At 34.6% G+C, this 27,635-nt stretch overlaps 6 protein-coding genes across 7 annotated transcripts; 4 read left to right on the top strand and 2 right to left on the bottom strand.

Moving 5' to 3' along the window:
* Positions 1 to 1,372: 1,372 nt before the first annotated feature.
* LOC18607297 (squalene monooxygenase SE1-like) lies at positions 1,373 to 4,390 on the top strand. Its single transcript, XM_007041378.3, has 8 exons — positions 1,373 to 1,811; positions 2,078 to 2,189; positions 2,303 to 2,477; positions 2,590 to 2,758; positions 2,886 to 3,104; positions 3,331 to 3,606; positions 3,701 to 3,979; positions 4,076 to 4,390. The coding sequence occupies exons 1-8, from the start codon at positions 1,569 to 1,571 to the stop codon at positions 4,178 to 4,180; spliced, it is 1,578 nt and encodes a 525-aa protein (XP_007041440.1). The 5' UTR covers positions 1,373 to 1,568; the 3' UTR covers positions 4,181 to 4,390.
* Positions 4,391 to 5,170: 780 nt separating this feature from the next.
* On the top strand, positions 5,171 to 8,493 carry LOC18607296 (uncharacterized). Its single transcript, XM_007041377.3, has 2 exons — positions 5,171 to 5,322; positions 6,494 to 8,493. The coding sequence occupies exon 2, from the start codon at positions 6,563 to 6,565 to the stop codon at positions 8,291 to 8,293; it is 1,731 nt and encodes a 576-aa protein (XP_007041439.1). The 5' UTR covers positions 5,171 to 5,322; positions 6,494 to 6,562; the 3' UTR covers positions 8,294 to 8,493.
* AGD2 (Pyridoxal phosphate (PLP)-dependent transferases superfamily protein) lies at positions 8,459 to 12,440 on the bottom strand. 2 transcript variants are annotated; one of them, XM_018115594.2, is made up of 10 exons: positions 12,271 to 12,440; positions 12,041 to 12,123; positions 11,703 to 11,770; positions 11,356 to 11,472; positions 11,095 to 11,157; positions 10,709 to 10,813; positions 10,530 to 10,580; positions 9,562 to 9,882; positions 9,251 to 9,457; positions 8,459 to 9,092 (listed from the first exon to the last, which is right to left on the bottom strand). In XM_018115594.2, the coding sequence occupies exons 1-10, from the start codon at positions 12,351 to 12,353 to the stop codon at positions 8,799 to 8,801; spliced, it is 1,392 nt and encodes a 463-aa protein (XP_017971083.2). In that variant the 5' UTR covers positions 12,354 to 12,440; the 3' UTR covers positions 8,459 to 8,798. The 2 variants fall into 2 exon arrangements, with proteins under 2 accessions (XP_017971083.2, XP_017971084.2); XM_018115595.2 differs by having other exon boundaries at positions 12,041 to 12,120.
* A 171-nt stretch (positions 12,441 to 12,611) lies between these two features.
* LOC18607294 (G patch domain protein) lies at positions 12,612 to 14,758 on the top strand. Its single transcript, XM_007041375.3, has 4 exons — positions 12,612 to 12,773; positions 13,202 to 13,376; positions 13,874 to 14,141; positions 14,326 to 14,758. The coding sequence occupies exons 2-4, from the start codon at positions 13,208 to 13,210 to the stop codon at positions 14,624 to 14,626; spliced, it is 738 nt and encodes a 245-aa protein (XP_007041437.3). The 5' UTR covers positions 12,612 to 12,773; positions 13,202 to 13,207; the 3' UTR covers positions 14,627 to 14,758.
* A 648-nt stretch (positions 14,759 to 15,406) lies between these two features.
* LOC18607293 (CBS domain protein (DUF21)) lies at positions 15,407 to 19,379 on the bottom strand. Its single transcript, XM_007041372.3, has 11 exons — positions 19,059 to 19,379; positions 18,447 to 18,523; positions 18,270 to 18,353; positions 17,855 to 17,968; positions 17,647 to 17,733; positions 17,203 to 17,342; positions 17,020 to 17,107; positions 16,570 to 16,643; positions 16,331 to 16,455; positions 15,888 to 16,153; positions 15,407 to 15,801 (listed from the first exon to the last, which is right to left on the bottom strand). The coding sequence occupies exons 1-11, from the start codon at positions 19,234 to 19,236 to the stop codon at positions 15,757 to 15,759; spliced, it is 1,278 nt and encodes a 425-aa protein (XP_007041434.1). The 5' UTR covers positions 19,237 to 19,379; the 3' UTR covers positions 15,407 to 15,756.
* Positions 19,380 to 23,814: 4,435 nt separating this feature from the next.
* LOC18607292 (putative pectin methylesterase CGR2) lies at positions 23,815 to 27,339 on the top strand. Its single transcript, XM_007041371.3, has 7 exons — positions 23,815 to 24,195; positions 24,537 to 24,669; positions 24,912 to 24,951; positions 25,141 to 25,182; positions 25,670 to 26,044; positions 26,374 to 26,429; positions 26,829 to 27,339. Exons 2-7 carry the CDS (start codon positions 24,547 to 24,549, stop codon positions 26,970 to 26,972), a joined length of 780 nt encoding a protein of 259 aa, XP_007041433.1. The 5' UTR covers positions 23,815 to 24,195; positions 24,537 to 24,546; the 3' UTR covers positions 26,973 to 27,339.
* The last annotated feature ends 296 nt before the right edge of the window (positions 27,340 to 27,635 follow it).

The raw sequence follows: 27,635 nt of genomic DNA, 5'->3' as shown, positions 1-27,635 counted from the left end.
GGTAATATTTTTCAAAGTCTGAAAATCAGTACAACTGTTCTAATGAATGATGTTTTTGTTTAGCAGCCAAAGCTAAGATATCAACTGTATTGTTCTAGGCCTAATTCAAGTGAGTACCCATAGTTTTTTTTTCTTTGAAAAGAAAGTCATTGGCATGTGCTCCGATGAATATATTTAATTTAATGATAAATGTACATATTTTCAAAGTAAAACCATATCGTATATAACAAGTTTGTTGTGAGTCGTATTCAAAATAACTGTGCTTTATCAACTTCCTTAAATGCAAAGAAATAGTCAACAAAAATTATTAAAATAAGTTTGATGAACTCAAAGTCAATAGCTGAAGTATGATGGAGGAGTTTGACAAAAATTACCTGACTGCCTGATCTCAACCTCCTCTAGTCCACAATTGAAGTCAAAATATCTTGCACTCGATTAGGTTTATTATGTGATAATAACTACTTGCTTAATAATCTAATGACAAGAGTGCTATTACTATAAAAAATTTCTTATATATGTATCGTAAAATTATGAAAAACATATCAAGCAAGATATCAAGTTGGAGCCGGAAGTTCTTTATTCATTTATTGACATGACTTGACAATTATATTTATTTCAACATTCTGTGAAAATAACTTTCCTTGACTAAACCCAGTCCTTGCTTTGAAGCTTTCTCCAATATAAACCATTCAGATTAAACATGTTGACAAACCAACAAATAAAAATAGAAATTAGTATAAGTCAAATAAAGCAACTGAAAAATTAAAAATAAATAAAAATTTAACCATTGCCACTGCCATGCTTTGGTGGGAGCTGACTTATTGCACAACCTTGTACCGATTACTACTTCATGTCAATGCTAGTTATGCTGTGGTTTGTTCATTAATTGTTGCATTGGAGGATTTTTTTGGGGGGGGGTTTGGCTCTATTTTCACCCCCTGTTTGGCTCCCATTGTATTGAAAGCTTGAAAGATTATTGTTATTGACTATACTTGATCAGATTTTAAGTCTCATTTCCTATATATTAGTATATAGTTTTTCTTTTAATCTGACTATCTGTCGCCCCCTGTTTGGCTCCCATGGTTTTGTCTGAAACCTTGAAACCATTTATTGTTAAAACATATTAAGCCAATGGCAGCCAAACTCTCAGGATTACTGATTAGTCTTACTTGGACAGCTTTTCTATTTTCTATCCCTTTGACTGACAAGTTTAAATTAAGCCAACTATCATGTCTTCCATATGAGACAAACACAAATTCTTCATTTTAGACACTTTCATGGATTTCTTTGAGTTATTTTATGTGAAACCCTGGAAAAAACCTTCTGGTTTTATGCTTTTTTTTCAACATTGAACACTAGCACAAAACCTGTTGGAAAAAGGGTTAAAAGAAGTTGAAAGAAATTGCCAAAGCCAAGCTGTTTCTGAGCTCATTGCAAGCATATATAAGGCAACCTTAACTAACAAATAAAATCACAGCAAACAACATCCGAGAGAAACCCCAACAAGAAGTGAAAAGGCCAAGTTAGAGCTGTTTTCTTCGTGTCAATTTTTATTGAACTTCGAAGATATGGTTGATCAGGTTATATTGGGAGGAGTTATAGCCTCTCTTCTTGGGGTTGTTCTGTTGCACCACATAAGAAGAAGAAAGGTGAAGGGAGCTTCTTCAATGGGGATTATTCAAGGGAATGAGTGTTTGGAGAGCTCTCAGAATGAAATGCTATCCGGATCAGAGATAGCTACTACAAGCACAGATATAATCATTGTCGGAGCAGGCGTTGCTGGTTCAGCCCTTGCCTACACTCTTGGAAAGGTAACAGTTTTTGTCTGTTTGGTGACAATTTGTAGAGTTTTATCCTTACAGTTAGGGTCATGTTAGCTAGTTAACTTCTACTTCGACAAGTAAGTAGTAACAATAGAGCTCATCCTGGTGGCTGTCGCGTCATAAACAATCCTTTAAAATGTACCCAGAGTCTTCATTAGCAAATATTTTTTGGCAACAGTCTCTTCTGATAACTGGATCGATAAAATTTGTTAAGCAGACACCTCATTCTTCTTCATTCTTCAACATTTATGCAGGAAGGACGTCGTGTGCGTGTCATTGAAAGAGACTTGTCTGAGCCTGACAGAATCGTTGGTGAACTGCTACAACCAGGAGGCTACCTCAAGTTGATTGAATTGGGTCTTGATGGTAAGCAAGAAAAACTTCGATGACCAACATGAAGTTAAAGCCATCTTGCTTTAATTTTAACCCCCTTTTTTGTTTTTTCGTTTTTATAATCATGGTTAATCCTGTGCCTGTAGATTGCGTGAAGCAGATTGATTCTCAGCAAGTGTTCGGATATGCTCTTTACAAGGATGGAAAAAATACTAGACTGTCCTATCCATTGGAAGGATTTCGTTCGGATGTGTCTGGCAGAGGCTTCCACTATGGACGCTTCATACAAAAGATGCGTGAGAAAGCTGCTTCCCTCCCCAAGTACTCATCCTTCACCATTAATTAACTCTGAAAATACAATAAAGTAGAGCAATTATGCGTACCAATGTTTCCTGTCATTTCTCAAATTCTTATTTCTTAATTTTCTTTACAGTGTGAGTTTGGAACAAGGTACTGTGACATCTTTAATCGAAGAAAAAGGAACTATCAAGGGAGTGACCTATAAAACCAATGATGGCCAAGAGCTGAGAGCGAATGCTCCCCTCACAGTTGTCTGCGATGGTTGTTTTTCAAATTTGCGACGCTCCCTCTGCAACCCCAAGGTAAAGATTCTTTTGCCCATCTAAATCGGCAATTTGGCATGGCACAAAGTGTCCCCATGTGAAAATTTAATCTCTATATTCAAGAACCCAGATTTGATTTCTCATATGATTAAGTATCCCATTTCAGGTTGATATTCCCTCTTGCTTTGTCGGCCTGGTCCTGGAGAATTGCGACCTTCCATATCTGAATCACGGGCATGTTATATTGGCTGATCCTTCACCTATCTTGTTTTATCCTATTAGTAGCAATGAAATCCGCTGTTTAGTGGATGTTCCTGGCCAAAAGGTCCCTTCCATTCCTAATGGTGATATGGCTCAATATTTGAAGTCTGTCGTGGCTCCTCAGGTATTATTACCAGTAACTACTATCTGGTTGTCAAGGTTTTCTGTTTTTCAATCACTGATGCATGACCAGTTTTTCTGTTTTTCACCAGTAATGTGGGCTAAGATTTACATAACATTCAACCAGAGTTTTTGATATCAAATAGGATAATCTAAGCTACCGAATCTTTCTGTCAATCTGATTCCTACTAGTTCTTAATATTTTAAAACGATTAATTGGAACATTCCAGATTCCTCCAGAGCTGTACACTTCTTTCATATCTGCAATTGACAAAGGAAACATAAGAACAATGCATAACAGAAGCATGCCTGCTGCTCCATATCCCACTCCTGGAGCACTTCTGATGGGGGATGCGTTCAACATGCGACACCCTTTAACTGGTGGAGGAATGACTGTGGCTTTGTCTGATGTTGTTGTACTTAGAGATCTTCTTAGACCCTTACGTGATCTCCATGATGCTTCGGCCCTCTGCAGATACCTTGAATCCTTTTACACCCTCCGTAAGGTAGGAACTACAAAAGAAGGGCACATATCTCCGGTCAAATACATCTGCTACAAGCACATTGATTAACAAGGTGGTGCATAATTCTTTTTTGCAGCCGGTGGCATCTACAATAAACACATTAGCCGGTGCCTTATACAAGGTGTTCTGCGCATCCCCTGACCCGGCAAGGAAGGAAATGCGCCAAGCATGTTTTGATTATTTGAGCCTTGGAGGTGTATTCTCCAATGGACCAATAGCTCTCCTTTCAGGCCTGAACCCTCGTCCTCTAAGCCTAGTCCTCCACTTCTTTGCTGTGGCTATCTTTGGTGTTGGACGCTTGTTACTCCCCTTTCCTTCACTAAATCGCGTTTGGATTGGTGCCAGATTAATTTCGGTGTGTGCTCATCTCTATACACCATTCCTTGTAACATCCACCAGGAATTATTCATTCTTCTATCTGATCTGATCCAATTTTCCATTTTGTTGTCAGGGTGCATCAGGCATCATTATCCCTATACTCAAGGCTGAAGGAGTCCGACAGGTTTTCTTCCCTGTGACGGTGCCAGCCTACCACAGGGCTGCTCCTGTTCACTGAGACAGTCAGAAGCTGGAAACAGGGTAGTTTCTACATAATCGAGTTCTTTCCTTGCGAAAATTGCAAGGTTGGGATCAATGTAATTGCTATATATGAAAAGAAAATGTATACCTTTCTGTATTTTTCCTGAACAAGTAGGCATCTGCAATGTGCCTAATCCTGTTGCAACAAGAATTTTCCATTTGAAATTGAAATGGTTTTCTCATTTAATATCCACCCCCAACCAAATATATCTGAAAAAGTTAGAATGTGAGATGAAATTATGGGAGTTCTTTTTCTGAAAAGAAACTTTGAATGAAGATTATCAATGATTCTTACAAACTCCATTCATATTGTTTTTTCTAAAGAAAAACAAAAGAAATTCTCCTATAATTAGATTCAATTATAAGTAAAAAATAAACATAATATGCTAATAAGTTATAATAAATGATAATGTGACATTTCACCTTTCATGTTAACTGAACATAAAATGACAAATTATAATTTGACTAATGATAGTTAGCAATATTAGTTATATAAATTTACTTGATCTAAAATAAAAATAAAATATTTTGATTAAGTAAAATAAAAAAATAAAAAATTAATTAAATTTTTAAAAATAATTTAACTTTTTTTAAAAAAATATAATGACATGAACAAATAGCAACCTGTAAACAGGGTTACACTCCATCGTCCATAAATATTTGTTTTTTTTACTGCCACGAAGGTGAAAATAAAATTTTTGACTTTGATATATTATATTAAAATTTGAAATTTTTATATAATATAAATATTCGATGGTTTTTAATATGAAAAAATAAATAAATTTGAAATATAGAAAAATGGGAGTATTAAATCATGAAAAATAAGAGTATTAAATGTTCAAAAAATAAAAGAATATATATAGTACAATTTATTTTAAACCCATAAAAAATTGATTAAAGAAAAAGGGAAATTACAATATAAATGACGGTATGACGGGAATAGCCTTGTTTAAAAAACAAATAGACAATAACACCCTCACTATGACCTATTCAACCCTACTCTTTCTCCAGATTTCCGAAACTGTTATCCCCAATTCTATCCCTAGAAGAAATTGAAGATTTACTTTCTTCTTTTTTGGATTTTTCGGTTGTAACCTTCGCCTTTCAATTCTATTTAAGGTCAGTACAAACTCATTCGAATAACTAAATATATTGAAAAAAAATTATTTTTTTTTTGCTCAATGATTGGTCTTTATTTCGTCGATCTTAGTTTCCGCCTGGAATTTATTTTCTTTCTCTTTTTAATGTTGAAATTTCCATTTTTTGAACGTAATGTTATCTGGGTTTTGTTTGATTTTTTCTTTCTCTGTCTGAATATGTTGTTATTGGCATGGGAGTGTTAATGGGAAAAAGGTTATAATGGATTTCTTTTTCCTTTAAATTTTCAAAAATTTTGCAACTTTTTTTGTACTTAAAAGGTAAAATTTAGCTATTAAGTGACCTGGGTAGTCTTTTCTGATTTTCCTTTCTGGGTTTTCTTTTATTGACACATTGGGTGAGTGAATTTGAGCTCAGAGGTATGTATACATTTGAAATTAAAGGCATAATGTGTGTTTTTGAATTACAGGGACAATTCCCATTGTAATTACTGTAGTAAATTAACTTGTTAAAAAAATTAGGGTTTTACATGAATAACATTTTATTATGGTACATGTGGTTCCCGGCCTGGTTTTAATTGATTTTAATGAAATTTTCATGCTTTAGAGTAAGATTGCTGCTTGCTGGTATGAACACTATGTGTTTTTAGCAATTGATTGTCTTCAGGAAGGATGGCATAATTTCGTTTATTCGGTTAATATAGTTAGTCATTTATAGGAAATCTAGAATGCTTCTGTGTCTACTATCCTTGGTTCTCTCCTAGCAATACATTGTATTTTTCCAATGGGAATTGCGTATTTCTTTCTTTGGTAGTTCGTGAATATGGCAGATACAAATCATGTGAATCGTACCTTGTCAAACTTTCCTTTGTTCCATGAATTTTCTTGTTTAGCTAGTTGATAGTATTAGTAGTACTTTGTGCAGAGATCCAATTATATACTTTTCTTTTGTTAATGCAAATCAATACTCCATTCAGGAATCTTAGGGTCTTCCTTGGATGAAACCAATGCTTTCCTTTGTATGACTTGAAATATGTTCCTTTCTTTTGCAGACCTTTTTCTGATAATTATTCACTTTATTGATTATTGTGTTCATGTGGAGCTTCTTGAATGGTTGTGCGTTGACTTCAACAAAGTTCGTCTTATTAACTTCATTTCCCTGAGCATAAATATTAACTTCCTAGCCATGCCAGGTAGGACGAAGCTGATTAGTTGATCATTACATGGAAAGGGTGGAGTCTTAATTTTGTATTAGTTGTTCCATGGGAGACCACAATTTCTTTGTTGGTCAGGAGTTCCTTGATGTCAAGGCCTTCCGTAATGCTATTAAAGAAGCTGCCATTGCACAACACTTTGAGCTGCGTATTGTAAAAAGTGACCTGATTCGTTACTTTGCAAAGTGTGCCACCGAAGGATGTCCATGGCGCATTCGTGCAATTAAGCTTCCTAATGCCCCAACCTTCACAATAAGAAGCCTTGAAGGATCACACACTTGTGGGAAAAATGCACAAAATGGGCACCATCAAGCTTCTGTAGATTGGATTGTGAGTTTTATAGAAGAACGGCTGCGAGATAACATCAATTACAAACCAAAGGATATATTGCATGACATTCATAAACAATATGGGATCACTATACCATACAAGCAAGCTTGGCGTGCAAAGGAACGGGGACTTGCTGCTATTTATGGCTCTTCTGAAGAAGGATATTGCTTACTTCCTGCTTATTGCGAGCAAATAAAGAAAACCAACCCTGGAAGTATTGCAGAGGTGTTCACCACTGGTGCAGATAATCGGTTCCAGCGGCTCTTTGTTTCCTTTTATGCATCTATGTATGGATTCTTGAATGGATGCTTGCCAATTGTTGGGCTTGGTGGAATTCAGCTTAAAAGCAAATATCTTGGTACTTTGCTTTCAGCAACTGCTTTTGATGCTGATGGTGGGTTGTTTCCACTTGCATTTGGTGTTGTTGATACAGAAAATGATGATAGCTGGATCTGGTTCTTATCAGAGTTGCATAAGGCCTTAGAGATGAATTCTGAGAAAATGCCCCAGCTGACTTTTCTATCAGATGGACAAAAAGGCATCATAGATGCTGTAAGGAGAAAGTTCTCAAATTCTGCCCATGCATTTTGTATGCACCATTTGACTGAAAGCATTGGCAGAGAGTTCAAGAACTCACGCCTTGTTCATCTTCTCTGGAAAGCAGCATATGCTACAACTACTATTGCTTTTAAAGAGAAAATGGCTGAAATAGAGGAGGTTTCTCCTGAAGCTGCAAAGTGGATACAGCAATTTCCTCCATCCCGCTGGGCATTGGTATATTTTGAAGGGACGCGTTATGGGCACCTCTCATCAAACATTGAGGAATTTAATCGGTGGATTCTTGAAGCGCGGGAATTACCCATAATCCAGGTGATTGAACAAATTCATAGCAAATTGATGTCTGAGTTTAAGGACCGGCGAATTAAAAGTAGTTCATGGTTTTCTGTGCTTGCCCCTGCCGCTGAGACGCAAATGCTAGAAGCTATTAGCCGTGCATCAACTTATCAAGTTCTACGGTCAGATGAAGTAGAATTTGAGGTGATATCATCCGAACGATCAGACATCGTGAATATTGGGAAACATTGTTGTTCTTGTCGAGATTGGCAACTTTATGGAATACCTTGTTCACATGCTGTTGCAGCACTCATGTCATGCCGAAAAGATGTATATTCTTTCACGGAGAAATGCTTTACCGTGGCCAATTATCGTGAGACTTACGCAAAAGAGATACACCTCATTCCTCAGAAGATTGAATGGAAGAAGATCGGTGAGGCTCCCATCCCCATGGATGAGGATGCTCAAGTTGTGCGACCACCCAAGTTTCGTCGGCCACCAGGTCGTCCTGAAAAGAAACGGATATGTGTAGAGGATCTCAATCGTGAGAAACACACAGTGCATTGTAGTCGGTGTAACCAGACAGGGCATTATAAAACAACTTGCAAAGCATAGGTTATGAAGGGTATCGAACAGTTCTAGGATCTAATTTTGTACTTTCATAGATTGTAGATTATATCAAAAATAGTGTTGTTGTATTAGGGAAAACTTATTGCTCGATGTAAAATAGGAAAATCTCGATTGTATCTCTTTCAGAATGCATGTAAAATGGGAATGAAATTGAAATTGAAAGGCCCCAGGCTATCATTTTGCTATTCTGCTTATAAGGCCACGGTCTAGACTTACTCTGCTTTGTTCGCTCAAAGTATGCAAAGAATACAGTAGATTGGAACAACCTGTCCCATCATCTTATTATATAGATAAAAGCCACGTTTCGGTAGATGAAATTAATTTTACATGCTAAACGCTCTGCGTTTCTAAGGCATTTCCTGAACATAGTTCCGATGAGATATCATGATCAATGGTCCTCAAAGAAAAGAGAACAAAAATCATAGAAGCAGCACGTCTTTCATCTCAGGTCCAGAACTGAGATACCCTAAACCAGTCAAATGCTCTTGATTCAATTGTAAAGCTGCTTGAATCTTCTGCAGGCTTCCAAGACATTCTCCCGGTGACCAAATGCACTAACCCTGATGAAACCTTCACCACCAGGTCCAAAACCACTTCCAGGCGTAGTAACAATGTGGGTCTTCTCAAGTATCTCACTGAACACATCCCATGAGTTTCGGCCAGGAAAGTGAACCCACACATATGGAGCATTCTTTCCCCCATACACTTTAAACCCAAGCGAGTTAAATGTCTCTACTATAATTTTGGTATTTTCTTTGTAGAAGCCAATCACCTCTTGCATAGCCTGCAAGGAAACAATAACCAATCAGCATGCTGGCATGCAGAACATCTGCTGTATAGGAAATTTTCAGAACATTACAAGCTTGGCGAAGTGAACCAACGAACATTTGAGAATTTCTTCTCTTGCATATTTTGATAATAAAGCCAGTAAAGGACACTAACCTCAAGCCCTTCAGGTGAAAGGCAAGCCAAGCCACCAGCTTGGGCAATATTAGACGCACCATTAAAGCAAGTACAAACAATACGGTTGAAGTCCTTGGCAACGGGAAATCCATCTGAAAATAGAAGCTGTTTTGGAACAATAGTCCAACCTAGACGAACTCCAGTGAACCCAGCATACTTGCTAAAGGAAGCTGTTTCAATTGCGACCTACAATAAGAATAAGGAAATTTACATGTCAAACATACATTTATCTTTTATCACTCTAGATAACAAACACAAGTGAAGGAACAAATTATTAACTACCGGATTACCTCTTTTGCTCCAGGAATTTCGAAGATAGAGCGTGGGTTATCATCTGACATATAAATGGCATATGCAGAATCATAGACAATGATAGACCCATTGTCCTTAGCAAACTGAACTAACCGAGTCAATTGCTCTCTTGTTGCAGCAGCACCAGTAGGATTGTTTGGTGAACAGAAAAATATGATATCTGTTCTAGCAACAGTCGATAAATCGGGAAAAAATCCATTCTCTGGGGTACACCTCATGTACTCAATATTTGCATACTTCTCAACATCCTTTTGAAACTGTCCCGTCTGACCCATGATAACACTGGAATCTACATAAGCCTGCATGCATAAATTTGAAATTTAGAATAGCAAATAATAAAAAAGACACATGAAAACCAATTTTTTTTCTTTTGCACTGAAGTGTTTTCCTCTTCCCTCACTCCATTTCTTTCTTAATTTATTTCTTCTTTTTAATCCATCTCAATCAGAAAACAACCTCTGCTCTGATAGTTAGAAAACCATTCTGCCAACAGAATGTGCAAGCAGGTGCTGACACCATTTACCTGTTGGGGACAGTGAAAAAGCTCTTTGCTTTCTTTACCATCTGTTATTTCAGTCATTGTTACAGACCCAGAACCGAACATAACAAGTGCCAATGTGATCTCACCAACACAACTAACATGCCTAACTACGTAAGCTGTCAAATATCTGAATTAACATATCCAGATTATAATGGGGTAAACCAAGTGATTGCATGTTTGAAATAGAGAAGTGAGATTGGAGTAGATAAATCAGAACTTGACAAGTCTATCTAACTTTCAAATAAACAAATGGAAAACATTGTTGGTTGAAGCTTCATAAAATATAGAACCAGAGCAACCCAGCATGATGATTTGACATTAGAATATGATAAAATAAATTGAAAAAGATTGACACATTAACAAAAGGAAAGAAAAGTCCTTCTACTTCATATCAATATGAATTACCGGGTATGATGGGTCTTGCACTGCCATTGTAACATTAGATCCAAAAACGACCTGCACCCAAAGTGAAAGCAAAACCACCATGATTAATTCTGATAGACAAGTTAATGTGCTGTGAATCAACTACTTCAAGAAAAGGTAAGGCAAAGTACTTGCTAAGAAATCTCATAATAAAATCAAACCTGAAGGCGAGATATATCACATTTAGCACCATCTGAGACAAATATATCATCTTCCTCAATGCCAAGGTTGCTATAAAATGTTGAAGCAAGTGCCACTCTCAATGCCTGCAGACATAAACATTACAGTTGTGTCTTCAAACATAGTATTTCACATCAAGAGAATGTGTAAAATATATCAAAATGCTTATGCATAACATTAGTGGCTTCTTAGTTGTCCCGATTCAATCCACTCAGTGCTTTAGTTTATAGTTGACAAATAAGCATTAGTAATTTGGTACCACCCCACCCAACATATTTATGCATCTAAATAGTGATAAAATCAAACCAGAATTTTGTTAATGAACTTCAAACTGAAATATCTATAAAGACTCAAAAGTAAAACATACTTTTTCACCTTGTTCAGCTCCATAACCACTGTAACCCTCCAGTGTAGACAATGCTTGAGATCTCTGTCAAATAGAGAACAATTCAAATGGATATCAGTATTGTATAATCACCCATTGATCCAATCACTATGCCGAAACATAAATGCTCCACAACAGATTTCCTACAAAGTAGGCTTGAACAAAATTTGACATTAGTAGTGAGACATCTTGGCTGGAACCAGATATTGTATCCCAAAACGGACAAGAACATGGGAGACATACCTTAGCCATTGCAGAAGTAATAACATCTGGAATAGGTTCAGTAGTATCACCAATTCCAAGACTTATCACTTGGGCATTAGGGTACTTCAGCAAGTGTGCAGCCCTTCTTCTGGCAACCTATTTCAAAAACCATTAAAAAAAGTATTTCAACAGCGAATGAATAAAAGTCTGGAAATGAGAGCTGAGCAAACTTTTTCTTTATTAATAAAAAAAGGAAAGAATACAGTCAAAGACTAAAGCATGTGTGGAAACAGGACATGCTATAATCTGTATTTCGAGGGAAAAAGTTGATGTATAACACCAATGGAAACGAAGACAAGGTTACTAGAATGGAAAGTGCCACAGACCTCTGGAAACAGGTAACCAGCTTGAAGCTTGGCTATGTTTGAATTGCGAGACACCTTTGTTTTGTAAGCTTCAAAACAAACAAACAACCCGCATAGTACCATTTTTAGTCCTAAAATCATCAAAATTCAAAAGGACTTATAGAAAATAAGAAATACCATTACTTAGTCATTTGTGCAACTACTCATGAATTGTTGCTCTTAGTAACATTACCAACTCAAGGCATTAGCTTTCAACCAAATAAGCCTAAGTTTTCATATGCCCAAACTGTATTGCAATAATAATAATAATAACAAGGCACTAATAAATAGGGAAAAAAAAAAGGAAAAAGAGTGAGCACCAGTCTGCTGCTGTTCTTGAGGAGTGGCAACACATTTACATATTTTAATGCTTTTCACTGGAACTGAAACACTCTGGCTCCTGCTGCATTATACCCAAAAAGGTAAATTCAAAACTGGAAAAACTAACCAATTGAAATGATAAAAGACAAAAAGAAATGGGCATTTCGTTTTCTCAACAACCAAACAGAGCCAAGAAAATCAAAAGAAAAAAAAAAGAAACAAAAAGTACCTTGAATTGAAGCTGGTTGGAGCTAAGAAAGCAGAGGAAGATGAAGAAATCATGGAAGTTGATAGATTGCTCATCAGAGACATTTTCAGATTTTCTTCAGGAAATACTGGAAAAGCTGCTTCCCTTCACGGCCGGCGGAAAGCAGAGATTAAACCCTAGTATTCAGCTAAGTCAGCTTAGTCAAAAAAAAGAAACATTAGTCTGACTAACCTAGTGCCATGTCATGTGGGACCCGTTTCTTTGTCTTGTTTCTATCTGACGTGGCAAGTCTTCAGCCCACGCGGAAAAAAAGGAACAAAATTTTTTAATCGTGAATTAAAAAAAGAGAAACTTTTTAAATGTAAGCAGCCCCGTTCAGAATCAAAGCTTGCCCGGTCGGTCATTCCTCCCGATTGAGAGAGCTAGGGTTAGGGCTTTCGATATTGCAAAGGAGAAACGGTGCGGCTGCTTCAATCGAATCGGATTTTTTTCTTTTTCATTGCATCGGTTCATCCATTGATTGGGTAAAGTTTCTTTTTTTTTTCTTATTTTTTATATGTATTTTACGGAGAAATTAATTGTCTATGCTAATGTCGGTTTCCAATTGGGATTTTGGGATATTGGAAAAAGATCAAATTTTGAAAAAAACGATTTCCTTTGCCGATGCTTGTGGATAAGGCCAAATGAATTGAACTTGGGCTGTTAATCTTTCATGCGAAATCTCAGATTTTCCTTTTGACGTTTGAGCAATTAAAAGAGTGTAGTTTTTGTATTTGATCATAGTTTTTGAGCGGGTTCTTTTTGTTTTTGGGGCATAATTGTTCTGACGTGGATAAATTCCTGCTGGGTGTTATAATTTTACAGATTTTCTTTAGTTGATTTTGAATTATTAATGTGTGTTCAATGGGAACTGCATCTGTTAACGCATTTGGATATGAATATGCTTTTGCAGCCTTAGATGGATCTGGAAACAGAAAACAGAATAGCTGCTATTCTTTTAAAAGAAGCAGCAGAACTGAAACGACAAGCTGACAGGGATGGTGTTCATGTTTATCTTCAGCAGCCAAAAGTAAGGGGACGTCCAAATTCACGATTCCTCACTGCAACTGTGCTTGGTGTACAGCAAGGTGAGTTATTTTGTTGCTATATTAAGCTTGCATTTTCATCTGTTTGATTCTACATCTCGGTGATTTACAATTGAAAGTGGGTCCTAACCTCCTTTTCTTGCAAACAAGTTCAATAGCACGTTTAGGTTACTTTGAGCACTGTTGATCAGTAAATTCCAATCTGGCTAAGTGAAAGAGAACAGAGCAATTCTACATACCTTAGGAAAGGAAAGAGTGTTTTGAGTGGTTTCAGAAAGCATAAGTGTGGCACACATGCATGCAAGAATAATAGAAATTATAGAAACATAGAATGATAATCTTTTGATTTTCTCCCTATATTTCTGGAACACTGAATTGGGATGGATCTTTGGGACCAGCTATAAGGTCCGTAAATATTAGAAAGGAATCTTTGCAATTTATGCAGATGTTTCTCTTGCAAAAGTTTTTTCTTTCTCCTTTCTGATTTTGTTGCCAACGTTGAATGTTGTCTGTGTCTATTTCTTTCCCCATCTTTTTAGCAAATCGAGCTGTTGAAGTGAATGAGATGTGGCGAGTTCGACAAAAGGAGCTGGAGCTAAATAATAGGCTAAAAGGAAGATCAAGAGATGATAGCAGGCATAGCAGGAGTGATGGGGACATTAGCAACCCCTCCAGAAGCACAAGCAGGAGGCCTGACAGCAATGCTAGTGCTTCATGCTCATCAAGCAAGAGAGTGGCAGAGAGTAGTTATTCAGGGGAAGATGAAGGTCTAAGAGACGAGGAGATTGAGGAATTTCTCAACTCAAGGTTTGTACCTGCACCTGCTATAATTTTTTGCCACATTTATATGCAAACTATTGTTTTGGGAAGAATTAAAGGTTTGACGTTTATCTTTGCTACATATGTTATTAAGATTTTTATCAGAAAAGTTCGCTGGTGAAAATCTTATTGAAAAAATCTATTGACTGAAGAACCTGTTCTATGATGGCAGGATCAAGCGCGGTCGAGGTTCTATAGGTTCAAGGATGGATGAAACAGGACCCTACCTACAGACAAATTGCGACTCCCCCGTGAAGCTGTCAACAAGCCCCATTGCAAGGGAACATCGTGTAACATTGGGTCCCGAGAGGCCTTCTTCACTGAAGTCTGATGAGGAGCTCCATGAGCATAGACGGAAGAAAGAAAAGGCTGGTTCTGATAAGAAGCAGTCTAGGAAGCACAAATCTAAAGAAAAATCTAGAGAAAAGAAAAAGAAGAGGAAGGAGGAATATAAAAGTAAACATCGCAAATAAGTAATACAAGGGTTTTAAAGAAGGGTTTTTTCTTCATTTATGTACTACCAACAATAATTTGTTGTACAAAGCTAGTTTCTACTTCTACGATGATTATTAATCTAATGCAAAGAATGCATGCTTGAACGCGAATGCTGAGTTTTTTTTTCTTCGCCCTCTGTTTTATACTGAGACGAGTAACTTCAAGTCATCTTGTAAGTTATTGTCCGTTTTGATGTATTAAGATTTAATTTATTTTAATACATAATCAAGTAAGATTTATGGCTTTTCTTCGAGATCGCGACATTATGCTTATGCATACGTCATGAGATCATTATTTTTTTTAAAAAAAATTAATTTACACATCCACACTTACAAATTTTAAAAAAAAAATTTATCTATCATTAAATTAAAACAGCCTATTTACGAATATTTTTTAAAAATATTTGAACTGAACCGAATCTAAACTGAGTTCATTCTAAAATCATTTTTATCATGAAATCATCATTCTTTTATCAATTAGTCAACATAACGTTACGCTGATAAACATCTCGACGTTCTTTTACATGCTCAATAAACTATTAATATTATTACTTTTGAAACGCTTGATATATCACTCCTAGGATGGTAAACAAACAAAAAACAACTTTTAAGATTTTCAATTACTATTCATGTACAAAATGACAGCACCCTTAATTTTTATTGCTTAATGAAGAAATGTTCCAATTGTAAGTAAAATAAATTATAAATATCAAAGAGAGAGAAAGGGGGGGGGGGGGCAAAACAGTGGCGCAGATTGGCTGCTGGGAGTGAGATGAGCAACCATATGTAATTCACCACAATTTAGACAGTCACATTTATACAGACAACTCCTTTTTCTTTTCTTTTTTTTTTTTTTGGCTCCTTGCTCAGCAATTTGTCTCTTCCATCGGCAATTACATACACATGTTTCTTTAACATCGATCCAAAAATACAAGAGAGTTTCCTCATTTCACTCCTCAACTGCCGACTGCATTTGCACACAACCAGAACAGTCTATCATATGCCTATCATAAGCTCTATTGAACCAAATTTAACTACATGCCAAAATAGAATAACAAATTTTTTTCATCATCATCTGTGTCGCAGAAAACTTCTCGACAAGACAAATGTCATGAGTCCTCGTAATGATGATCTGTCTCGTCAAAGATCTCCTCCTGGCCAAGGTCAGGTATAAGGTTATCACGTTAGGAACTGTTGACAAAAATGAAATCACAACCTTGCTAAACATTGTCAGAGGTACCTGCAAAAGCTCTTCAATGACATCTTCCATTGTTATTATGCCAACAGCCTCCTCTTCTTCAGGTAGCTTCGGGAGTGGGTTGCCATTTAGATGTAGAATGTCTGAATCAACACCCTTTGTCCACTTCTTGCTCCGAGAACCACTCTTGAAAGAATTGCTAGTAGCAGGAAAGCTCTTCCACTTCTTAAGTGATCTCTTGCGTCTTAAAGTATTCTCTTGAGAAGCTTTGTCACCATCAATGTCTACTTTCACTTCCGGCAAGGGACCTATTTTAAGAGAGGAGAAAACAAACAGATAGGAGACAAAGACAGAGCAATAGAAACCAGAATGGCCGCCAAGCATAAATAAAAAATTTGCATCACAGGTACAGCTTACATGAGCTGCTAAGTCATGGTTCAAGGGGAAATTTGAAGAGAATATACCAATAAGAGGCTGATACTTACTCCCAGCAGAGTTACTAGAAGGCGGCTGCTCTGTCTTGTTGCACTGTCTCACAACAACGGCCATGTGGCTGTGACCTTTTTGAAATTCATTTAATATATCATACAATGGCAATGTTTCTTGAACCCTATAACATTCGAACATATATAGGATCAGCCAATCAGTAAAGTGATAGACATTGAATGCTTTCCAGAATAATACAAATTAAAGTTGTGCATTATCTTAAAAGCTCACTTAATACCTTGGAATCCTTCGTATGGTAACACTTTTCACAGGAACTTCATCTTCAGGGTGAATTGTCAATAAATTCTTGACCTGTAAGATAAAAAGATAATTGGTTAGCTAAATACAAAACACCTGGAGAATAAACAATAAAAAAAACTAAGAAAAAGTGACAAATAAATAACAAAAAGATTAGGATTCAGAAACCCCTAGTCATCTTAAATGTATTGCCACATACTCAGCACATGAGTGAAAAACTTATTTAGAAAGTGAATATACAAGGGTAGCGGTGTGTATTACATAATTCATGCAACCATTAGCATCATCACGTCACAAAGCATTGTCTAGGTCCAAAATTCATGTTAAAGGAAGAACTTTGAAGAAGAGGAAAATGATAAGCTGAAACTATGCTCCGCATAACACTCACCAATAGTTATTAATATTAATTGTACCAAAGAAAATTGATTACCAGAATGAGTCCAATTATGTTTGTGGGCTGCTCATAATAAACTGGCACTCTGCTGTGTCCTTTCTCCAAAATTAAACTCATCAATTCCCTGTCCACAGCAAGCATGTAATGGAAGCTAATCAGATGAAAGTTGAAAAAGAGATGCAAATGCTATCTTTCTTAAAAATTTACAGAAAACCATACCTGTCAAGCTTGACGTTAATATCAATGGCAAATGTTTCTGATATAGGAGTCATGGCATCTTTAGCTGCTTTCTCAGTGAGCTCAAGTGCTCCAGCTATGATTGTTGTCTCATCATGTGTCAGTTCACCTCCTTTTCCAGCCTAAGGAAGGTCCAATAGAAGGATCATAAATCCGAAAGTTACAATGAAAGAAGGTACGCAATTCAGAAAGCAAAGATTCATCAACAATTTTACAGAGGCAGTTAAGCAAAGTCAACTAACAACTGTAACAAATTAATGGCGTGGCAGGTGAAATCAATGATCAAAAACAGCCATTGATTCAGTAAATGGCGACAGCCAAGTAAATAACTCAAGTTACAAAACAAAGTGATGTACGCAACTTTAGGGAATGCTAAAAGCTTTTATGCAACATTTTTTGGAAAGACTAAGAAGCTATTAAACACACCTCGTTACCATGCAAATTTACTAGGGTTTTCAACTCAGCTCTTCGAAAAAGTGCCACATGTCCATGGCCCAGCAGAAAGTCTAACAGCTGAAAATCACATAAGATATTCACAGTCAAGAGAGCTACTCTGCAACAATTTAGAAGCTTGATTGTCTTTCTCACTAATAAAAAGGCATTATTGGTGAGTGCCTATAGCAACATTTATCACCTTGCTTATCGGGTAGGCAACAGGAAAACAGATCCAAACAAGAACTTGCACCATTGGAGCCACCGTTGCACCAATTGCCAAACCATGTCGAGAACAAACAGATTGTGGTATTATCTGCACATACAATTAAATCGCAATTAGGACATGCACAGAACTTGCTACCTTTTTTCTTGCAGCTATATATAATTTCACTATCCAAGAGCAGGTGTTAAGCCAGAATGGTTGGAAAACAATTTCTGAAACCAACTGTTAGTAACCTTCTTGAAAAAGTTGCTCAGCCAAAATTTTGGCACAACATACACACATCAAAACAGTCATAACAGAAATTGTCATGTTCATGCTCAACAAGGATGTCTACCTGTGCTGAATTCCATAGCGCTTTAGTTCAAAAAAAAAAAGTTAGGTGGATTCTCACCTCACCAAACAGAAGAATCAAGGTCACTGAAATCAGGATAGCACCCCAAGCTGTGACCAGACTATCAAGAAAGATGGGAAGTGCCTGACAAAAGTAACAAAAGTTCCAAAACGGTAACTATCATTTTCCAATAAAAGTAACCAGATCACCTGTTGAAGATGCATCCATAATACATACCTCCATTGCAGCAGCATTATATATAAGTAAAGTACAAAGCAACAAATGCTGCTTTTTGACAACCGGTAATATCTTTGCTGTTCCAACAAGGGAAAGAGTTAGCAAGGACAGCATATAATCTGAACAATGAACATGCAGCATATAAAGTAATATCTGAGAATAATTGTCACTACCCATCATTAACTATCACTTAACTATAGGATCGCTATCCAGTTTTGTCATGTAATTTGCAAGTTTATCCGTCAAACTTTGCTGCATTTTGGGAACAAAAATTCTCATGTATAAAAACCCTTATTATGTAAAATTCTTACATTCTTTTCTTTTCTTTCATTCAATTAATTTCTTTAAAAAAAGAACATAAATTTCAAATAAACAAGCTAAATCATCAGAAATACAGATAACTTTGCATCAACCTTTCCTGAATTATTTTCATAAACTAAAATAAAGCAAAGATTTCAAGTAAAGCTAAGGCATCCACATCATTGCCTTCGTCTACACAGTAAAAGATTCATATTATTTTCTTCCCTTGATTTCGTCGAGCAAAAATTAATAACGCATCAATTCCATTTCTAAATAAAAAGAAAGAAAAAAATGAAGGAAATGAAGAAATACCAGCATGTTTACGATCTTTGGGAGTACCAGACTTAGCAAGAACCTCAAGATCAACGAGACTCATGGACATAAGGCCCAGAGTAAGCCCCGACATCAACCCAGCGAACAGCACCAACAATACTATTAACAATATGTGAATAAAGAAATCCGTCTCGCAACATTTGTACTCCACCGCCATCCAATTTCTCTCCCTCTCCCCCTCCCCCTCTCTCTCTCGCAACACAACCTAACAAACCCCAAAGAAAGAAACCAAAGGCTTTGTTTCGCTAGAGAAATGATAAACAGAGCTGAACAACTCCGCCATTGCTGAAGCAAAAAAAAAAATTTCTGTAAGAGCTTGGCGTTATAGAGGGAATGCCAAGGAGTTCGTGGCTTTGTTAACAGAAAGGAGAGATAAATAGCATAAGATTTGCCGGTACAATGAAAAAAGTTGAGCAAGCCGCCGATTTGGCGTGAAAGGGAGAAGGTTTGAGTTTCGGACTTTCGGTACGGTTAGAGAGTGACGTGTGGCCCCTTGGGTTATGCTTTTCTGGCTGGATTAGAAATAATATGCGGTTCCCGTTCTATACAGTTGTCACTTTTGAGTTTATCGCTTCTAAGAGAGAAGAGATTGATTTATTCACACATTTAATGAAGATTGTGATCGATCCTCGAGGGAGGCAACGGTTGTTGGTTTCTTACATATAATAATAAGCAAAGTTTTTCCTATACTTTTTATATAAAAAAAATTATGACATCGTCACGTAATAACTGAGTAAACACATTAAATATTATATTATTATATTATATATCATATGAATATAAAATATTAATTAATATTAAATTCGAGGATTGATCGATTGATTTTTCTAAAGATTAAAGATTTTTATTAAAAAATTATTATACATCATGTCCAGTGGATTTTTTTCATATACAATGACTAGTTTAAAATTTTATATAAAGAATTGTTAAATAGTAATTAATTACATATTGCTTGATTTGATTAAAAATAATAAAATTTTATCTTATATAATAATAATAAATTAAAAAATTACCTTTATTCACATAACATATAACTTAATCACATGATAATTAATGTGAGATATGAGATAAATATATTAATTATTACATTTTCACATTTGTCAACTCATGTTATATGTTACAAGGATAGAAAACATCATAAATATTGAGTTTGATTTTTTAATTTTCTATTAAGATTAAAGATTTAAAAAATTTTTTAATAGTTAAGCTAAAAAATAAAAATAAAAAGTAAGATTTTGGATTAATTTATTGACATAAATATTTATCTTTTTACTAATTAATAAAATTTAAAACACTCAAATATTTGATTTATTAATTAATATATAATTTTTATTTAAAAATTTTGAAAATATTAAGAGAAAGTTAACAGATTTATATAATTTATTTATAGACAGTGATGCAAGAAAAAGGGGTGGTTTGATTGTTTTCCCTGTCACATCGTGTAAATCAGTATACGTCACTAGCGTCGAATTCATGGATCATGGTCCACATTCATGTGTATCTCATTTTCTAAAGAATCTCACATTGATGACCAACAATTAAATAAAACATAATGCTAAGAATTTTGAAACAAATAACAATTTAATTTAATTAGTAAAATTTTCCACTATTAATTATTAAAAAATATCAATAAAATATTTTATTTTATCAAACAAATCGATTTTTTAATTTTTTTCATTAATTATCGACTATCAATGTACTTGGTCCATGGTGATGAATTTTTGTTGTCTTTTGGAGTGTGAGACTTGTATGGCCCCATTAAATAAGTCCAAAGTCGTAAAGATTTAAAATAAAAAAAAATGCGTTAAAACGAAATCAAAAGGTTTCTTTATTATTTATTACAGTGTGAGAGCGGTAAGGTCTTGTTAGATATGTCCAAAACCCTTTTGATTCTGATGAGATGAAGAATTAAAAATAGAGATTTGCACACACCTCCTTGTCATTTAGTCTAGACATAATATTTACTAGGATTTTGCAAAACTCAAATTGTTTTTTTCTTCGTGTTTATATTTTAATATTGATCGAACCATTTGACTCAGTTAAATTCGCGTGTAAAATCAGACAACGTGTATCCATAACGTGAAAAATTACAGTTAAGACAAACCAGCTTACTTGTACGTTGCAACTTGCAAGTCTGATACTGCTAGTACTATCAAATGGACCTTTCTTCCCAAGGGTGAGGACCAAGGGGAGGCGGAAGGCCGCCGGGGGCCGAGGCCAGGGGCCTGGGGCTGGGGCTGGGGGGTGCCAACCCATGGATGCAACATGGCGTGCACGGCTCACCCTACACTTTTAATTTTTTAATGGAAATTGGGGCTAAGAAGAGGTCGAAGCAGAACCCAAGCGAGCTAGGTAGGACACCACATAAAAAAATTTATCAGTGAAGGACAGCTCAAATCCTTCGTTTTCTTTGCTTAATCATTATTAACAGACAAATCATCTTTATATGTAAAGTCAAACCAAATTAATTATCTATCTGCATAATTTCAATACCTATCCTTGATTTGGGACCATATATATGTTTTGGTAAAACTTAAGTAGTTTTTTTAATTACTATTATTTTGTAAAAGAGTATAGACTTGATGAATATTATCAATTGATCGTGTTGTTATATGATATTTATTATACACATAATATTTAAAAAAAATTATAAATTATTTAAAAATTTTATTATATTTAATTAATTTTTTATATTTTTTATTTTTTTATTTTAAATCAAACAAAATTTTATATTTTTATTTAAACTAAATAAATTTTAATAATTAATTATTAATTTTAAATTAAAATATTAATTATTATGTTATATTATATAATACTGACGTGTCATATTGACATATTATAATGAATGAATGATGATGTAATATATTAATATTATATAATGATATAGTTTATGTTATATTTTTTATTTTTTATAATAATATTATGTGATATAAAATAATAAATGATATATTGATATTATATGATGATATAATTATAATGATAATTTTATTATTTTTTATGTATTTTAAAAAGAAAATAATACATAATTCCATTGTATGACAATGGCATGGACAACTCTTGACTTGCCAAGTGGATACCATACGTAGTAAAGAGGATTTAGAAAAAGACTATGATGTCTTGTCAGACAAAGCAAATCGAAATGACATCAATTGGGTAGCCTGTCACCATTCACAGTTCACCAGCCCTATCGGATGATCTTCAAACGACAACCGCATTGCCATTGCCTTTCGGGTTCGGTAGGGTCAAATTATGTATGTTGGTTTTTCAAGGTGATACCATTCCCAACTTTTTGATTCAAATTTGCCTGCTGGTGGGTGAATAATGGGGAGTGACTTTCATCACCATTTTCTTTTGATTTTGCAAAGTTTGATAAATCGATCGCAATCCTTGATTCGAAAAATCGACCAATTCATCTTAATAAGTAATTTATATATATTTACAAATGAAATATGTTTAAAATTTTTTTTGAACAATTTAAAAATTTTATATTTTATATTTTTAATCAAATTTTTATATTTTTATTTTTATTTAAATATATTTTTATGATTAATAATTAATTAATTATCTTTAATTAATATAATATTTATTATTTTATATTCACATAATATTTACGTAACACTAATATAAAAAGTGAAAACATCAACCAACTATCTTAGTGTTTATTTAATCAAAAAAATAAAAGTTTAATTGAAATCATCATATCGCATTACATTGCACGTTCAAATAAAAATCATAAATAATTTTTTTATAAACAAAGACCACAGTATTAAATAACGATATTACTATTAGGCACCGCCAATTGAATGATCGATGTTTAAGTTAGTTTGCTTTTAAGTACCTTGGAGGATCACTTTTTCTTTAAGAAAGTATAGTCAATTTTATAATCAAAAGGGGGACCAAGCAATTTCATGACTGATGCAATGAATCAAGTTTAGATGAAATGGTAGAGTATATACAATTTTGGGTAACTTTCTTTTGTAGATGGATAGTATGAGTAGATGCAGGTTGGCTTTGGTTTCAACACATTGAAAAGAAATGGCCATTCCCTTTACAATATCTGTAATTAAAAGTTTAGAAGAAGCATATAATATAATCACGCAATGAAATATATATATATTTAATCCGTTAGCAACTAAAAACGGACGAACATCATACTCTAAATCTTAAAAATTTAAACCTTTATAACAAGATTAAAAAAAATATATAATCACAAAGTGAAATATATATTCTTAATCTATTGACAATTAAAAATGATAAACATCGTACTTTAAATCCTAAATACTAAATGTTAAACCCTAATTATATGTTTAGTAGAAGCATATATCACGTAATCATATATATATATAATCTATTGATAATTAAAAATAACGAAAATTGTACTTTAAATCTTAAGTTTAAATTTTAAATATTAAATTTTAATTATATATTTAAAATAAGCATATATCACATAGTGAAATATATTTCGTTAATAAATTGATAACTAAAAATGACGAATATTGTACTTTAAATTTTAAATTCTGAACATTAATTACTAAACCTTAATTATAAGTTTAGAAGAAACATAAATCACATGGTAAAATATATATCTTTAATATGTTGATAATTAAAAAAATTATTATATAAATTGATTTACGACTTTGTTGGATAAAATCAAAGATTTATCATTGGCATATATTATTTTCCAAAGTTAAAAGATTATTTATAATTTTAATGGAGATAGCAAAAATGTAAAAATGGAAAGATGTGCGCTAACGTAAGCAGGGTGCGCAGGTAAACCTGCTGACCAATGTCGGAGTCTCGGGGAGGGAATCTTCTCTATCCCTTCCAACGCCAAATGGAATAGATCGTGAGATCAATGGCGACTCTGATCATACAAAAAAAGAAAGAAAAAGTCAAAATAAAAAACAGTTACTAAATACTATTTATAAATACTATTTATAGTATTATTTTATTACTTGAAAAAATTTGAGAAAAAGGGGGAATAGAGTCAAAGCTAGTAAGCAAATTTCTCACTGAGAGACTCAAAAGAGTAAAGACCAGATACAGATCTGGATCGGTGTTCCAAGAAAAACCCCATAAAAGAACAACTCCGCTTCTTCAAATCCCTTGTTTTCAGGTAAAATTCGGGTATTCATTTATTTAAACTGTACTTTACTTGAATTTGAATGCAACAGTGGTAGCTTTCATTTGTTTTTTCTTTTTAACGAATGTTAGGTCCAATTTTAGCTGTAGCATGGCTTTTAAGTGAGAAAAAGGAGAATTGGGTTTGGTAGATTATGAGAAAATATTGGATTCGATGGCGGTTAATCGTTAATTGATTGTTGATTGGAAGTGGGAAATCATGATTATGATCATGCAGCTTTAGGAACAATAATGTAGCCAATGCAGTTACATTGGGTTGAAGATTCTTTGATTAGTTCTTTATGTCATTAACAAAAAGTTGCTATGCTTTTGCAGTCTTGTAACCATGTCAAGGAGGCCCGTAAATCCTGCTCGACGCTTTGCTGATGGTGGAAGCATCCCATTTGTGGGCTCAGTGCAGTCTAAAACACGCTCATCACGTTTGTTATCTATTGGGCTTTTGGTTGTGGTAATTTCGACTTCCATCTTGTTTTTTTCTCTTTTGTGTTTTTCTTCATCCATGCCACTTTGTGTTAGAGTTCTTCTGTTACAAGATGGCATTCTTTGCATCCAAAAGCTTGCAATTGCTGCCAAATATATTGACTTATTCACCATATTTCACGATCTATTAGCTTTCTGCACTGAACATTATTACTATAAAGTGTGCTTTGAATGCAAGAATATGACTAAATTGCTCCTTGAAACTTTCAGGGTGCAATTCTTCTGATTGGCTATTTGCATAGTGGTTCAGGTTTGTGTCTCTTCCTGTCCTCGTTAAACTTTTCTTTCTCAGAGGCAATAGTTGAATTAGCAAAGATTCATGAAATGATCTCTATGACATGCTAACTGAGATAAAAAAACCATTATCTGTTGTCGTTTCCAACCTTACTCATAGTTACATGGTTTTTTTTTCACAATTTTTCAATTTTTTTGGTTGCAGATGGATCCATCCGTGAAAAAAAGGCATTAAGTAAAACTGAAGGTAACTGCTTATGATATCTTGTTATTTTAGTTTCCAAGCTTCTGAATAATTTGCATATTGGATATGATGGATTGTTGGTCTATGATGCCCCAGTCTATGAGAGGGTTTTGTAAGAGTTACTTTTAAAAACGTTTCTAAATATTTCCAGTTTGAAATCTTCTGCTAATTTTATATTACAAATGATTTGTAGATGGGATTGTCAAACTCATAATGCCTGCCTAAACGCTTTTCCTAAATTTTGGAAATGAATCAATGACCTGCAGTTCTAGAACTCTTTAGAATAATTTACTGTTACATACCATTTTCTTTCATTAGCACTTGTAAAGTTGTAATTGTTAGGGTGAAGTTGTAATCTTACTCTTGAGGATTCGATGTTGCATCTGTTCAATTGATTCTCTGCCTTGGGTGTCCATTCCCATAAAAGAAAGAAGCCAGGGAGTCCATATTGCAGATTTTGATTTGGTAGAATACTTTGATGTATTTGCAGGTGGTTCTTCATGCACGTTAGAAGTTCTGAGGGCACTACCTGTTCTAAAGAAGGCTTATGGTGACAGCATGAATAAAGTATTGCACGTAGCCCCTGATACTTGTTCGGTGGTTTCCAAATTATTAAAAGAAGAGGATACTCAGGCCTGGGGTGTGGAGCCATATGACTTAGATGATGCTGATGTCAATTGCAAAAGTCTTGTGCGGAAAGGGATTGTGCGAGTGGCAGATATCAAGTTTCCTCTTCCCTACCGTGCAAAATCCTTTTCCCTAGTCATAGTGTCAGATGCCTTGGATTACTTGTCTCCTAGGTACCTTAACAAAACTCTTCCAGAACTGGTGAGGGTATCAGCTGATGGTGTTATTATATTTTCTGGTAAATTCCTAATTGTGTTTTATGCATTTGAAATAAAATATTATCTTTTGTATATGTGTGTGCATGTATTCAAAGAAAACTGAAACCTAATTCTGAGTTGACAAGAAATTGGAGCTTCTTTAGCTGCTTTGTCGATCAAATCTTATCTGGGTTCACCGTCAGCTTCAGCAAGATTTCTGCTAATTTCTACATTAATCAATATCGCAAAATCAATGGTGCCTGACTTTTTGAAGTATTTATAATATGCATTCTTGCCTGCAAATTTTTGTTTCATTGGAACATAATTCAGGTTCTGTAGTTATCTTGCTGATATCTGATACCATGAGCAGGTTATCCAGGTCAGCAGAGAGCTAAAGTTGCAGAGCTATCCAAATTTGGTCGTCCTGTAAGTGATTGATTATTTATAGATCATCTGAAGGATATCTTTATTATATTTGGATTTATTATTTTCTTTTGAATTTAGTAGTTGCAAACTTAATCAGTTTGCTTTTGGTGCCTTAAATAGGAGAGTAATATTTATGGTGGTTTCAGAAAAATTTCTATGCTGTCATGCATGTATGCTACTATGATAGATTCATCACATAGCTTGCATTTGGATTGGAGTCTAAGGTCAACTTGAATCACCTTAAGTACTTGCTGTAGCATTTGTTTGAAGAGAAACATAACGGGTCTAGCTATGCTGTTCGTGCTTTGAATTCTTTTTCCTGGGAAATGAGACCATAAATTTCTGGGATTTTTAACTTGAAGTAGGGTCTGATACTATGAAATGCTATTTTCTATGAAGGCAAAATTACGAAGTTCATCTTGGTGGATAAAATATTTTGTTCAGACAAAACTAGAAGAGAATGAAGCTGCTGCAAAGAAGTTTGAACAAGCTTCGACCAAGAGGTCATATAGGCCAGCTTGTCAAGTTTTCCACTTAAAGTAGTACCGTTGAGAATCGCAGCATCATAGGGTCACCACTCAAGTCAAGCTCATCGATGATTATGAAGAGCATTCCAACGGCATCTTTTTTTTTTCACCCAAAGGGTAAATCGTGTTGATTAACGAACCCTGGATTGTTATTTTGTGTACCAATTGTCAAGCGATGGATCTTTCACTCGAAGTATCATACAGGGAAGTGAGTTCCTTCGAATTGGCTTCTGCGTTTGTGTATCATTTTTTAGTCTTCCGGGCTTTTTGGTTTCCCAATGATGTTGATGTTTCTTGTAGTTTCAGCACGAAATATCTTGTATTTGCAATTGTATGTATCATCCTTGGTGAATCCTAAAATACCTTTCAGAAAGCTTTGATTATAGTTCTTTGTTAATGCTAGGCATACATTTTAATATTTGCCATTACAAAAAACTGAATTATAATTTTTATCTCGGGTTTACTTTTGATGTATTGTCGACATATAGCATCTATACATTATCACTTAATCATAAAGTACCGTATTATAATATGTAAAAGTCAAGAATTCTCAGTTTTTTAATTTATTTATTAATGAAATTGTAACATATGATTAATTGATAATATACAAAATTTGTGAATGCTAAACGGGCTTTCTTTTTAGCAAGTCCATTTTGCCCTTGGGCTTTGGCCCAAATAA

Source organism: Theobroma cacao, chromosome 2 (assembly GCF_053813885.1).
Source record: "Theobroma cacao isolate CCN51 chromosome 2, ASM5381388v1, whole genome shotgun sequence".
Taxonomy (NCBI): domain Eukaryota; kingdom Viridiplantae; phylum Streptophyta; class Magnoliopsida; order Malvales; family Malvaceae; genus Theobroma; species Theobroma cacao.
The sequence above is the reverse complement of the archived record's forward strand: the minus strand, read 5'-3'. Positions and strand labels throughout refer to the sequence as shown.

Excerpts from the sequence above, each read along its gene's own strand:
- LOC18607293 (XM_007041372.3), bottom strand. The coding sequence starts at position 19,236 with ATGGCGGTGGAGTACAAATGTTGCGAGACGGATTTCTTTATTCACATA. Across the intron at positions 18,524-19,058 it reads CAAAGATCGTAAACATGCTG|CAAAGATATTACCGGTTGTC; the intron begins GTATTTCTTCAT and ends TTGTTGGAACAG. Across the intron at positions 16,456-16,569 it reads ACCATACGAAGGATTCCAAG|GGTTCAAGAAACATTGCCAT; the intron begins GTATTAAGTGAG and ends CGAATGTTATAG.
- LOC18607292 (XM_007041371.3), top strand. The coding sequence starts at position 24,547 with ATGTCAAGGAGGCCCGTAAATCCTGCTCGACGCTTTGCTGATGGTGGA. Across the intron at positions 25,183-25,669 it reads GGCATTAAGTAAAACTGAAG|GTGGTTCTTCATGCACGTTA; the intron begins GTAACTGCTTAT and ends ATGTATTTGCAG. Across the intron at positions 26,430-26,828 it reads TATCCAAATTTGGTCGTCCT|GCAAAATTACGAAGTTCATC; the intron begins GTAAGTGATTGA and ends TTTTCTATGAAG.
- AGD2 (XM_018115594.2), bottom strand. The coding sequence starts at position 12,353 with ATGTCTCTGATGAGCAATCTATCAACTTCCATGATTTCTTCATCTTCC. Across the intron at positions 11,473-11,702 it reads CTGGTTACCTGTTTCCAGAG|GTTGCCAGAAGAAGGGCTGC; the intron begins GTCTGTGGCACT and ends TTTTTGAAATAG. Across the intron at positions 11,158-11,355 it reads TTACTTCTGCAATGGCTAAG|AGATCTCAAGCATTGTCTAC; the intron begins GTATGTCTCCCA and ends TCTATTTGACAG.
- LOC18607296 (XM_007041377.3), top strand. The coding sequence starts at position 6,563 with ATGGGAGACCACAATTTCTTTGTTGGTCAGGAGTTCCTTGATGTCAAG.
- LOC18607297 (XM_007041378.3), top strand. The coding sequence starts at position 1,569 with ATGGTTGATCAGGTTATATTGGGAGGAGTTATAGCCTCTCTTCTTGGG. Across the intron at positions 2,478-2,589 it reads AAAGCTGCTTCCCTCCCCAA|TGTGAGTTTGGAACAAGGTA; the intron begins GTACTCATCCTT and ends TTTTCTTTACAG. Across the intron at positions 2,759-2,885 it reads GCTCCCTCTGCAACCCCAAG|GTTGATATTCCCTCTTGCTT; the intron begins GTAAAGATTCTT and ends ATCCCATTTCAG.
- LOC18607294 (XM_007041375.3), top strand. The coding sequence starts at position 13,208 with ATGGATCTGGAAACAGAAAACAGAATAGCTGCTATTCTTTTAAAAGAA. Across the intron at positions 13,377-13,873 it reads TGTGCTTGGTGTACAGCAAG|CAAATCGAGCTGTTGAAGTG; the intron begins GTGAGTTATTTT and ends CCATCTTTTTAG. Across the intron at positions 14,142-14,325 it reads GAGGAATTTCTCAACTCAAG|GATCAAGCGCGGTCGAGGTT; the intron begins GTTTGTACCTGC and ends CTATGATGGCAG.